Source organism: Ovis canadensis, chromosome 6 (assembly GCF_042477335.2).
Source record: "Ovis canadensis isolate MfBH-ARS-UI-01 breed Bighorn chromosome 6, ARS-UI_OviCan_v2, whole genome shotgun sequence".
Classification (NCBI taxonomy): Eukaryota; Metazoa; Chordata; class Mammalia; order Artiodactyla; family Bovidae; genus Ovis; species Ovis canadensis.
Genome location: NC_091250.1, coordinates 118,448,520 through 118,461,025, shown reverse-complemented (window position 1 = coordinate 118,461,025; position 12,506 = coordinate 118,448,520). Strand labels below are relative to the sequence as shown.

The window sequence follows — 12,506 nt, the reverse complement described above, 5'->3', positions numbered from 1 at the left end:
TCTGGAGTAGCTCACAAACAAATCCTTTCCACCCAAAAAGCTGCCTCTAAACAAAGTCTTTCTCTTTTGAGGTAGAGCTGTGGCAGGTATTCATTCTCCTGAAACCCAGCTCCCTACTAGGATCACCAGAGCAAGAGAATTAACGATTCAGGAAGGACTTTATCCCCGGCGCTGGGATAAACACTTTACATACATTATTCTCGGTACCCTCACCTTAATGAGGCTTAAAAGTTGAGCAATTTGTCCAACGTGTCAGAGATCTAAACACAAGTTACCCAGCCCTGGAGTCCCACACGCAAGTCCACTACATCACTTAGGCAATACAAAGTCAACTGGACTTTTTTTTTTTTTTTTGATAAATTGTCCCCTTTATTTATTCATGGCTGTGCTGGGTCTTCACCTCTGCCCGGGCTTTTTCTCCGTTCACAGAGAGCAGGGCTACCCTCCAGGTGCAGTGGACTGGCTTCTCTTGTCGCAGAGCACGGTCTCTAGGGTTCACGAGCTTCAGCAGCTGAAGCATGTGGGCTCAGTAGGGTGGCTCCCAGGCTCAATAACTGTGGTGCGTGGGCTGAGTTATTGCTTGGCACATGGGATCTTCCCAGACCAGGGATCAAACCCGTGTCTTCCGCATCGGCAGGCGGATTCTTTACCACTGAGCCACCAGGGAAGCCCCTCAACTAGATTTTACTGGTGAAATTACTCAATACGTCTACAGTTGAGTTCCACACCCCCACCCCAAACACACACCCGCTCCCCACCAAATTTAACTGTCCATTTGGGAAATCACTAATTCTGAAAAAGATTTCCTCAGGCCTGAGATAAGTCTGAAACCAAACTCTTTTAAACCCATCAAACCGAACGACTCCTCTTAAACTGTATATGACAACAACACACAATGAGCAACCATTTTCTAAAATAAAGGGAAACCAATCATTCTGTATAAGAAACATTATTGCGCTTGTAAATCAGGCCTAGAACAACTTGCTGGGGAAACACAGGAAATTTCACAATTCCAGGTGTGGATTATTTACAATGCCCAGGCCAATCACAGTTTCAGGAAAACACAGCTTACAGCCATTAATCTCTCTAGTGAGCATCTGGAAGTCAGGCCCCTGATTTACTCACACAAAGAAAATCTGTCCATATAATAGGTGTTAATCAGCTTAACACCTTGTAGCTTCCTCACTAATTGAGGGCTCCCCTCAATTAGAAGAGGTAAACGTTATTTCAGACTCTCCTGGGGAAGGAGAGCGTGCAGGAGTATAGCATTATGGTTCAGGGTTCACAAAATGCAATCACTCAAATCCTTCCCCCAAACTGACAAGCATATCAGCAGATTTCCTAACACACACTGAAGGGAAAGAAGGGGGACAGGGTAGTGACGTTGCAAAGGGGCATGTTCTCTCTTTCAACAAAGAGAAAGAAAAGTAATTTGAAACTCCAGGAAAAACAAAAACACCATCCAAAGATGAGGCAATTTAAAATGTGCCATGAATTTGAGCAATTCACTGAGCTATATAAGTGTTCACTTGTCCTGATCAATATGAAATGTCTCAAGTGGTACTTGGGTTGACTTTGAACCCACAGAGAAGAAATAAAACCCTAAACGCTATTTTGCTTCCCAATCAAAATAGTGTAAATAGTGCTTCTTGGTTTTTCAGCTTTTATTATTAGAAGACAAAGTTTGCAAAGGCACAGATGCTTATAAAATGTGCTGTCAACCGGGACAATTTAAAACTGAAAGCAGGGGACTTCCCTGGTGGTCCAGTGGTTAAGAATCCACCTGCCAATACAGGGGACATGGGTTCGATCCCTGGTTTGGGAAGATCCCACGTGCCTCGGAGCAACTAAGCCCATGTACCACAACTACTGAGCCTGTGGGCCCTAGAACCCATGCTCCGCAATAAGAGAAGCCACTACAATGAGAAGCCCGAACACCACAGCTAGAGAGTAGCCTCTGCTCTCCACAACTAGAGAAAGTTCCTGCACAACAGCAATGATCCAGCACCACCAAAAAAAACAGTAATGATTAATTTAAAAAAATACTAAAAGCAGAGGTAACAGTTGGTAGGTAGAGGAGAGAAAAGTGGAAAAGAGTAAGGATAATTATACTATCAGATTAGACAATGAAAAGTTGATGGAAACTTTTAAAATTTTAATATTGATTATATATTATATATTATTATATATCAATTATATATAATATATAATTATATATCAATTATATTATATATCAATCATATATTGATATTATATAGTACATTCATTTAAAATGCCTTATTATAAAGGCATATAAAGATACATGTTTGTGAAATAAAAGAAAAATAACAAAAATCTTTTTGCCTGTTCATACTGTTCATGGGGTTCTTGCAGCAAGAATACTGGAGTGGTTTTCACTAGTGGACCACATTTTGTCAGAACTCTCCACTATGACCTGTCCGTCTTGGGTGGTCCTGCATGGCATGGCTCATAGCTTCATTGACTTACACAAGTCCCTTCGCCAGACAAGGCTGTGATCCATGAAGACTGGTGTGCTGCGGTCCATGGGGTTGCAAAAATCAGACATGACTTAGTGACTGCCTGACAATAACATAAGCATCGAAACTGAACAGACGCCAAAAAGAATATACTACTTGATTATTCTAAAGTAAAAATCGAAAGCAGGCAAGACAAATCCAGTGTTAGAAGTCAGAATAACAGTAGGCTTTGAGAGAGACAGTAGCTAAGAGCAGACAGGAGGGGCTCCTGGGGAACTGGTATTGTTGTTGCTTGATCGGTTACACAAGTGTGTTCACTTTGTGAAAATGCATTGAACTATACTAACAGTGTCAGCCCTTTTCAGTTTGTTACACTCAAATAACAATTTTTAGAAAGAACAAAAAGGGGAGGGGAAAGAAGGGGAGGAGAGATGTAAGTACATCAGCCTGAGCAGCGTCAAATGTTAGTAAGTCTGGGAGCCAGGGGAATAAGTTTATTTGTAAGAACTAAAACAAATATTGTCTCTACACATGACATTAATATTCTGGCCATGCTGATGACTTCTGGTAGCCCTGAGCAGACTAAAGATTCACACTCAGACTTCTGTTTAGTTTGTGCAATTAATACCTGCCTGCTCAATACACATCTGTTTCCTTTAAAATATGTGCTAGTCCTGGACCAGTTCCACATGAATTTGGTTTTTGGGGGGGGATGGAGAAGACTCTTGAGAGTCCCTTGGACTGTAAGGAGATCCAACCAGTCCATTCTAAAGGAGATCAGTCCTGGGTGTTCATTGGAAGGACTGATGCTAAAGCTGAAACTCCAATACTTTGACCACCTTATGCGAAGAGTTGACTCATTGGAAAAGACTCTGATGCTGGGAGGGATTGGGGGCAGGAGGAGAAGGGGATGACAGAGGATGAGATGGTTGGATGGCATCACTGACTTGATGGACATGAGTTTGGGTAAACTCCAGGAGTTGGTGATGGACAGGGAGGGCTGGAGTGCTGCAATTCATGGGGTCACAAAGAGTTGGATACGACTGAGCAACTGAACTTAACTGAACATGACAAAACATTTAAACAAGTGAGCTATTTGGTATATACTAAAAATAGAGCTCTATTTAGGATTTCCTCTAACTTACTACTTGTACTGGGTATTAAAAGGACCACATCAGGGATTTCAAGAGCTGAAAAGACAAATGTAACAAATAATAAAAACAGCTCTGTAACTGCTAGAATGCTACTACAAAGGGCAATTAGCTAGTCTAACAATTAGCAACAACAGAAAACAAATGTAAATAATAGAGTACAAAATATATTTTTTAATCTTGCCACTGATGATACTGTTCAGTATTATAATTGTTATAAACTATGATTCTTCTTCTAGAAATTACTCTGGATACAGTGTGAGTAATCAGAAATAGTTGAAAAATCATACCTCCAAAAAGTCTTAGAATAGAAATTTAAAATTTCTTCACCCCAATACATTTTCATTAACCTGATATTTAGATTCCTTTGTAGAAAGGCCTAGTTTTTTAATATTCTATAGAATTCAACTCTTAATTGATTAATTCAAACTCCAATCAAGATGCCAACAATTTTTCTAGAAAATGACAAACGACTTTGGAGTACATGTGGAAATGTAATCAGACGTGACTAGCTATAAAAATTCTAAAAATGAAAAGCATTGACAAAGAATCTGCCTAAATATTAAAATCTATAAAAGTGCACTGAAACAGTACAGCACCGTTGGCAGACGAGACAACTGATGGCACAAAAGGGTCCACCAACAGACTCGAGAATGTGACGGATTTGGGGCATGGTATTCAAATCAGTAAAGACAGATGATTTAATAAATTGTGTTGGAACAACTGGTCAGCCTTTTGCTTAAAAAAAGGCTAACATCCCCCAGACTTTTTCATTTTCCTATTAATGTGGAAATTTACAACACACACTTTACACTAAAATCAATTACAGATGGATCAAAACAGTAAAAAGTCAATGACCTAAAGTGGGCAGCAAATGAAGAGGGCAAAGCAGCTAACTCGTCGGCGAACCCAGCTGTGTGGGAACTGTAGCAAACTAAAAAGGATCCGAGCTTCCCCAGCTTTTCGTTCTTTCTTTTTAAACACCAAGTCTCCCTGGGGGCAAGCTGACAGAGCAGATGCCTGTCTGTACGAGGATATCGGGTGGGCGTTTGGGAGTTCTGGCTGGGGAGAACTAAGTCTCAGCACACCTGAGAAGTAATGGCACACCACTTGAGAAGTTTTGAATTGGAAAGCTTATGACTTCTCAAAAAGAGCAGGAGCTAGTTATTCGATTCCATCTGAGGGGTGCTCTATGGCAATGCAAACCCCGAGATGTTAAATTTTTCAAGAGAAAATGGAAGTCTGCATCATTACGTAAAAATCATTGGCATATATATATATATTTAGGACATGGTGAGAGGCCAAACAAAACCCATCTGTGGGCCAGATCTGCCCCACAGGCCACCAGCTTACAAGTTCTGATTTAAATGCAAAAAATGAAACCTTTCAAGTGCCAGCCGAGAACACATGAAATTATTGTCTCAACCGTGGAATAGGAAAGACCTTCCGAAGCACAATCAAAACCAGAATCCATAAAAGACCAAGACATTTAACTACATAAGAATTTAAAACTTATGTGTAACTGAACATTATGAATAAGCCTTAAACACACACACACACACACATGGATGCTAACAGTTTCCCCTCTGGCTCCAGCAGCACGTGGACTGTAGCAGCCTGGGCCACATGCCTTCCTCTGTGGGGGAGGAGAGCGCACCAAGTTCAACACCAGGACCACCTGGACCACCTGGAGTGCAGGAAGAGCTTCCTAAATGAGCCAGAAAGGAGGAGGAAGTAGGAAAGCACCAGAATGGTCCAGAATCACAGTGCCCACCATCTATTACTTAAGAAATATTAACTATTTCTGAGTCTCCATGTCTCCTACTTTAATAGGTATTTGAGTATCTAATAGTATAAATAAAAACTGATCAGGGATATTAAGAATTCCTTCTGAATACCAAATTGGTTATTCTTAATAACTGCTTCAGAATATAAATATGCTGCCTGCAAGGAACCCTGGTCATGTGTGATATGCAAGAAGGCAGTCAACCATGTGTACAGAGTTGGAAGGAGAGATGTTGATTGTTTAAGTATTCCTGACAGAATTCCCTCCTCCAGGCTTCTCACAACCAGGCTGGTTTCCTCATATCTGTTTCAGCATAAGCCAAACAGGCGCACATTTTCCCAAATCAGTGTGACCTGGGGCAGTTCCTCGAACACAGAATTAGGATGCTTGATCTAATATAATATCATATCCACATGTTAAAGAAATGAGTTACAAGACTCAGAGACTACTAGATTTAAAGGAAATATGTAGCCAGTCTAACAGGTTTGATTTCATCCAGAGAAACAGAAGTTTTCTACACCTTTTCCTGCACCAGAGAGTCCATAAATCACAAAAAGGACCAACCTTATTCTTTGAAAAATTGATTATAAAATTCAACATCAAGGTATCTTTGCATCATGGACTTCATGGTTACCTGTTGCTGCTGCTGTTGACTCTTTCGGTAAACGCCATTGCTGCCAATTAGTGGAAAGTGATGAGTCTGCTCATCTGAAAAAGAAACAGCAGCCTGTGAACATCAGCACGTAAATAACTAAACTAATTGGTACACCTGAACCGGAAGGCATCATACTGGACACAGAACTCAAAGCTCTCATTTGAATATAGGCTGGTTCTTCACCAACTCTCAAATTGTGTGAACAAACCGGCCAGCATATACCAAAGGCCAAATGCACTTTTAATTTTAAGCCTGAAAACAATTAAAGCCAGGAAAAATATGGGCACATGTATGTTTATCACGAGGCAGGAGAAAGGAAATAACATTTCCCCAGTGTCTAATTTGTGCCAAGCCTTTAAAAATGACATTTCATGTAAACATTACAATACACTTGCAAGGTACATACTAATACCTCATATACTAAATAGCCCATTTTATATATAACAAAAGTGAAACTCAGTTTTAAGTAATTTGCCTAAGGTAATAATAGCTTGTGTCAACAATCTCACTAGAATCAAAAGGGGGGAAGGCAAAAGTATAGACAAGAAAGAAAAGTTGATCTTCAAGGCTAAATGAAAAAGTGAACCCAGTAAAAGCCAATCTTGAGATTTTACTTCCACTCATAAAAGGGACTTAACCCCAAAGCAATTCTAGAGAGTTATCTTAAAACAGTACTGGTTAAAAAAAAAAAAAAAAGTTGTTATCCAACCTGGGCAGACTGGCCTTGGTACCTATCTTGTATATCTCTAGAAACAACCTTTCTCTCTGTGTCTAACACCATCAACAGCTGTTTCCTTTTCCCTTTCTTGTGTGTATTTGTAAATTTACTGCTCTTATCCTAACTTGCTTTAAATAGTTTCCATTTTTTTCAAACATCCTTAAGGCAAAAGGGTATGTTACTAAATTATCTTAGTACCAATTTAACAAACTATCTGATACAAATGGAAATAAATACAAATGTTAAATTTGTAACAATTTTTAGAATGCTTGCTACTTTAAGAGCTTAACTGTCATACTTTATGCCTAAGGCTGAAGAAACACTGGAACAGAGTCCTTCAGCTCTACACTGACTCTCGATAAGGTCTTTTATCTCCCCTCTCCATGACTACAATGTTTCCTTATTAGTAGATAACCATTTGTCAGTCTATCTCCTCCCCCAGAAAGAATGCAACATGGATGCTACAAACATTCTAATCAGACTCACCTTAGTAGAGCTGTAAAATTTTCAAGGTCAAACATGCTTTGGAGTAGGACACTCCTTCAGCTGGCTATAGTGGCCCTAGGCAAGTTTTCTAAATTCTCCAAATCAAATTCCCATCACCACTCCCCTTCAAAGAAAGCAAGTAAAGTCACTCAGTTGTGTCCAGCTCTTTGAGTGGACTGTAGCCCACCAGGCTCCTCCATCCGTCCATGGGATTTTACAGGCAAGAGTACTGGAGTGGGTGGCCATTTCCTTCTCCAGGGAATCTTTCCAACCCAGGAATGGAACCTGGGTCTCCCAAATTGTAGGCAGCTGCTTTTACCGCCTGAGCCACCAGGGAAGTCGGAATGGAGTCCATGATGGTTGTCCCCAAAACAGTCCTCCCAAAGAAGATGCCCCACCTGTTAGCAGCTCAATAGCCAAGAGCACCCGCCCCAGTGCTGACTGCTGCAGAAAGGAGGAGGTGGGGAGCGAGGCTATTGAGGGAGTCTCATGGGCTCAGAGGTTAAAACGTCTGCCTGCAATGCGGAAGACCTAGGTTCGATCCCTGGGTTGGGAAGATCCCCTGGAGAAGGAAATGGCTACCCACTCCTATAGTCTTGCCTGGAAAATCCTATGGACAGAGAAGCCTGGTGGCCTACAGTCCACGGGGTCGCAAAGAGTCGGACATGACTGAGCGACTTCACTTTCACTTTCACCTAACAAAGAGGTTCTTGTTTGTTCATTTACTCACTGGGCCAACAAAAAAAAAAAAAATTTTTTTTTAAAAGATTTTTGGGGTGTGGACCATTTAAAAAAGTCTTTATTGAATTCATTACCATATTGCTTCTGTTTTATATTTTGGTTTCTTGGCCAAGGGGCATGTGGGTCCAAACCCCCTGCATTGAAAGTCAAAGTCCCCACCCCTGGACCACCAAGGAAGCCCCCTGAGCCAACAAATATTTCCTGGGCATCTACTGTAAGAAGTGGAGAGTGAAGGAAATGGGCACTTGCCATCAACGAGCTTACAAACTACATAAGGCAAGCAAAGATGAAGCATTCTATACAGATGTTCCACTTGAAAAAGTGTCATAGAAAGAAACTGAGAAGGGTAGAGGGCCAGAGAGGAAAGAGGTAAGGTGTTGCAATTTTATATCAAGTGGTCAGAGAAGGAAACATTTCAGCAAGGGCTTAAAGGAAGTGAGGAGCAAGGCACGCTGAGCTGTAGTAAAAGATGGCCTAGCACTCAGGGTGATGAGGTGTCAGGGCTCATGTTCATCAATGGTAATAAATGCACCACCCCAGTGGGAGATGCTGAGTGGGGTAAAGCTGGGGGTGGTGGCGGGCACAGGGAAGTCTATGGGCATCTCCATGCCTCCCACTCAGTTTAGCTATGAACTTAACTGCTATAAATAAATAAATAAAGCCTTTTTTTTAAATGGTCCTAATGGAGAAGGAAATGGCAATCCACTCCAGTATTCTTGCCTGAGAGATGCCATGGACACAGGAGCCTGGTGGGCTACAGTCCATGGGGTCGCAAAGAGTCTGATAGGACTGAGCAACCAAATTAAACAAAATCATCCTAGGAACTTTGAGACATCTAAGACAGAAGGAGTCAGCAGAATCCCAGGTCTCACAACTGGTTTCTTAGGCGGGTGAGTGAAGTACAAAGTGAAAGAGGCATTCTCTGAGTGATCTGGCCGTAGGCACAACCCAGGACTTGTATGTGCAACTTAGACTCATAACCCTGCTTGGTGGCTCGATCCTTTCCACAGAGGCAAGGGCAAGGAGGCTGCATCACCACCAGATTATTGACCCATGTCTCCCAGAAAAGACCAAATTCAGCCTGTCCTTCACCAACTCCCGGAGCTTGCTCAAACTCATGTCCAGCAAGTCGGTGATGCCATCCAACCGTCTCATCCTCTGTCCTCCCCTTCTCCTCCTGCCCTTCTTTCCCAGCATCAGGGTCTTTTTCAATGAGTCAGTTTTTTGCATCAGGTGGCCAAAGTTTTGGAGTTTCAACTTCAGCATCAGTCCTTCCAATGAATATTCAGATACAAGGTTAGTTAGGTTAGAAGGGAGACTTACTGTAGTTAGGAAAGTTATGACCCTAAAGTGCAGCTAAGGAAGGTCACTAGTATATCCTTCAGTTAATATCTCCTTCAAAGAATCTTTCTTAAAAATAGCCATATTTGTACAAGAAGGTTTCTCCAATAAAATGCTTGTAATAGCAAGAAAACTGGTAACAACCTAACACGTACCAACACAGAAAGGGTAAATTATGATACATGAAACATGGCGTAACATCAAACAGGTTTATCCAAACAAGATGCTGAGCAAAATGTACACTGTGAGCCAATCTGCTTGAAAAGAAAATGTTTTCTTTTGATATTTATGCATAACACACACCCTTAACACACATACACTCAACTGTTGATAGTGGTTTCTCTGGAAAGCAGCACTTTCATCTTTTATTCTGTATGCTATGAATCCTTTTATTATCTGCGTAAACGTTTTTTTTTTCTTTTTTCTTTTTTTTTTTTTTGCGTAAACATTTTCTTCTCTAAGTATAATGGTACGGGGTGGGGAATTTTCCTGACCCATCAATACTGACAATCAGATCTTCCTGAAGTCTTCATACTTTTTAATATTATTTTCACCAGATTATAAAGACAAAGCAGAAAAATAAGTGGGGGTAGGGGAGCCTGTTTAAAATCCTCTCATTAGAAAAAGTAGGTAAGGGACTTCCCCAGTGATCCAGTAGTCAAGAATCTGCCTTGCAATGCAGGGGACGTGGGTTCAATCCCTGGTCAGGGAACTAAGATTCCCCCATGCCTCAGAGCAACCAACTGAGCCGCAGCTACTGAGCCCGCAGGTGGCAACTAGAGCCGGCACTCCACAATGAAAGATCCCGGATGATGCAACGGAGATTCTATGCGCCACAGCTAAGACCCAACAGCCAAATAAATAAAATAATTTCTAAAAATTTAAAGCAGGTAAGATTCCAACATGGCTCTATTCTAAACACACAGTAATGTTGTACAGCAAAAAAAAAAAAGGGAAGCTTAAGCAAGACAGGTGATCACTTTGGGCAAATTAAGCCCTACCAGCCTCAGTGCTCCCACCTGTAAAATGGAAAAACGACCTATTTTACAGAGTCACCAAGAACAGTGCTTTATAAATCTAGCTAAAATGCCCAGCACACTGATACACCATGGACACTCAGTACACAGCAGTTCTTATTTAAGTCAGCAATGTCGGTCTTAACTTTTACGTAACTGACACAGACTGTTTCATGTAGGAATGCACTCTGTCAGATCTATTTAAGTGACCCTTCCACAGTCCTTTCAGCCTCTTGCCATGCAAATTTATTCAGAAATAAAAATGTCACATACATCAAACTGCTTTTTTCCCCAAAATAGAAGGAAAAACATTTCAAGTAAAAAAAAGTTGGTTTTTTTTTTTGAAGTTTTACAGACACTCACACTATACACATATACAGTTACAAGGAAAGAAGAAAAGGGAAGAGGAATACAAAAAGAAAAGACAAGACTCAGGATATTTTCAAATATTCTGTTTTAGGGTTTTTTTAACATTTTATTTATATTTAAAATTTATTTTTAATTGGAGTATAATTGCTTTACAATACTGTGTTGGTTTCTGCCATGTATCAGCATGAATCAGCCATAGGTATCCACATGTCCCCTCCCTCATGAACCTCCCTCCGGTTTTAGGCCATTAAGTGCTTCCAAAACTAGCACAGTCCTGGGAACCTACTCTCAGGGGCCTTTGCAATGATGTGCTGGTTTAAAGGCCTGCTTGGCAACCTCCTAGCTATATGACCTCAAGGTCTCAGCCTTCTTCTCATTAACATGGAGCTTCCTGGGGGTTGCTGTAGGGTTAAATGAAATGGGTGTCATATTTTTAGCACAATGCCAAGCTCATGGTGAACATTCACTAGTAGTAGTTGTCCTGGTTATTTTTCTGCCAACCAAAGTACATGTTCAAGACAATCCATACATTAGAGAAGCTTTTCCACTGGACAAACAGCTGCTAAGTAGGTCTCAAAGCCCCATGACCATGACCCAGTTTCCAGAGGAGAATATGAGGAAAACAACTGCCCAGAGGTCTGAGGATGTCTGGGCTGGTCTGGTCCCTGGTCAGCTTGCCTTCCCCTTTTCCACACATACCCTCCAGGAATAACAGCCTCTTGGTAATTGGCAATGTGTCAGTGGTGAGTCATGGGTCATACACTGTTTCCATCTGAATTCTCCAGAACTCTACCCCAAGCAGTTCGTACTCTCAGGGCCCCAAACTGACCTGATTGCCTACAGTTCCTTTAGCTCTCCAGCGCCACATGAAGCTCTCAGGACATTCATAATGTAACATGATTTCCCCAACGACCTCTTCTCCATTTCAAACCCTCCGTTTCAAGGTGGACACTGCCTTGAACAAGGTTCAGGCTCCAAACTCAAGCCCACATCCCACAGCCTGTTAGCGCCCTTCTATCATTCAGCTCAAACGACACGTTCTCCAAGAGCCCTCCCTGAATGCAGCAAACAGTGTAGCACTGATGTGCCTCCAGCCAACCCAGGCGCTATTTCATTATATACTATATGGGTTCAGAATGTATCTAGCTGCAAGGAATAACCGCTTAATTAACAGTGGCTTCTAATATTTCTGGACTCCTCTGGTGGCTTAGTGGTAAAGAACCCACCTGCCAAGACATGCAGGAGATGTGGGTTCAATCCCTAGGTTGGGAAGATCCCCTGGAGAAGGAAATGGCAACCCACTCCAATATTCTTGCCTGGAAAATCCCATGGACAGAGGAGGCTGGCGTGAGCTACCATCCATGGGGTTGCAAAGAGTCAGACATGATTTGGCGACTAAACAATTTCTCCAGACCCTGATGCTGGGAAAGACTGAAGGCAAAAGGGGAAGAGGGCGGCAGAGATCAAGGCGGTTAGATAGCATCACTGGCTCAATGGACATGAATCTGAGCAAACCCCGGGAGATAGTGAAGGACAGGGAACCCTGGGGTGCTGCAGTCCACAGTCAAACACAACTTAGAGACTGAACAACAGCAACAATAGCAAGTCTAAAGGAAGGTGGCTGCTGGTATAATTTTAGCCGTAGGATGAGGCCATTGGGAACTCTGGCTCTTCTTGCTCAGCCACATTCAGCGTGCTGTCTTTAGGCACATCATCTCAAGGTACAAAAGGTTGCTGGTCATAACCAGACATCTTTTCAACATGCA

The 12,506-nt window shown here is 41.8% G+C and overlaps 1 protein-coding gene across 3 annotated transcripts in view; it reads right to left on the bottom strand.

The window, feature by feature from the left end:
* AFF1 (ALF transcription elongation factor 1) overlaps nucleotides 1-12,506 on the bottom strand; it is a 196,140-nt gene that overhangs the window by 176,733 nt on the left and 6,901 nt on the right. For all 3 annotated transcript variants that reach the window (XM_069594633.1, XM_069594637.1, XM_069594634.1), the window contains exon 2: nucleotides 6,049-6,122. In XM_069594633.1, coding sequence (XP_069450734.1) covers nucleotides 6,049-6,086 — 38 coding nt within the window. In that variant the 5' untranslated portion in view covers nucleotides 6,087-6,122. The remainder of the gene's footprint in view (nucleotides 1-6,048; nucleotides 6,123-12,506) is intronic.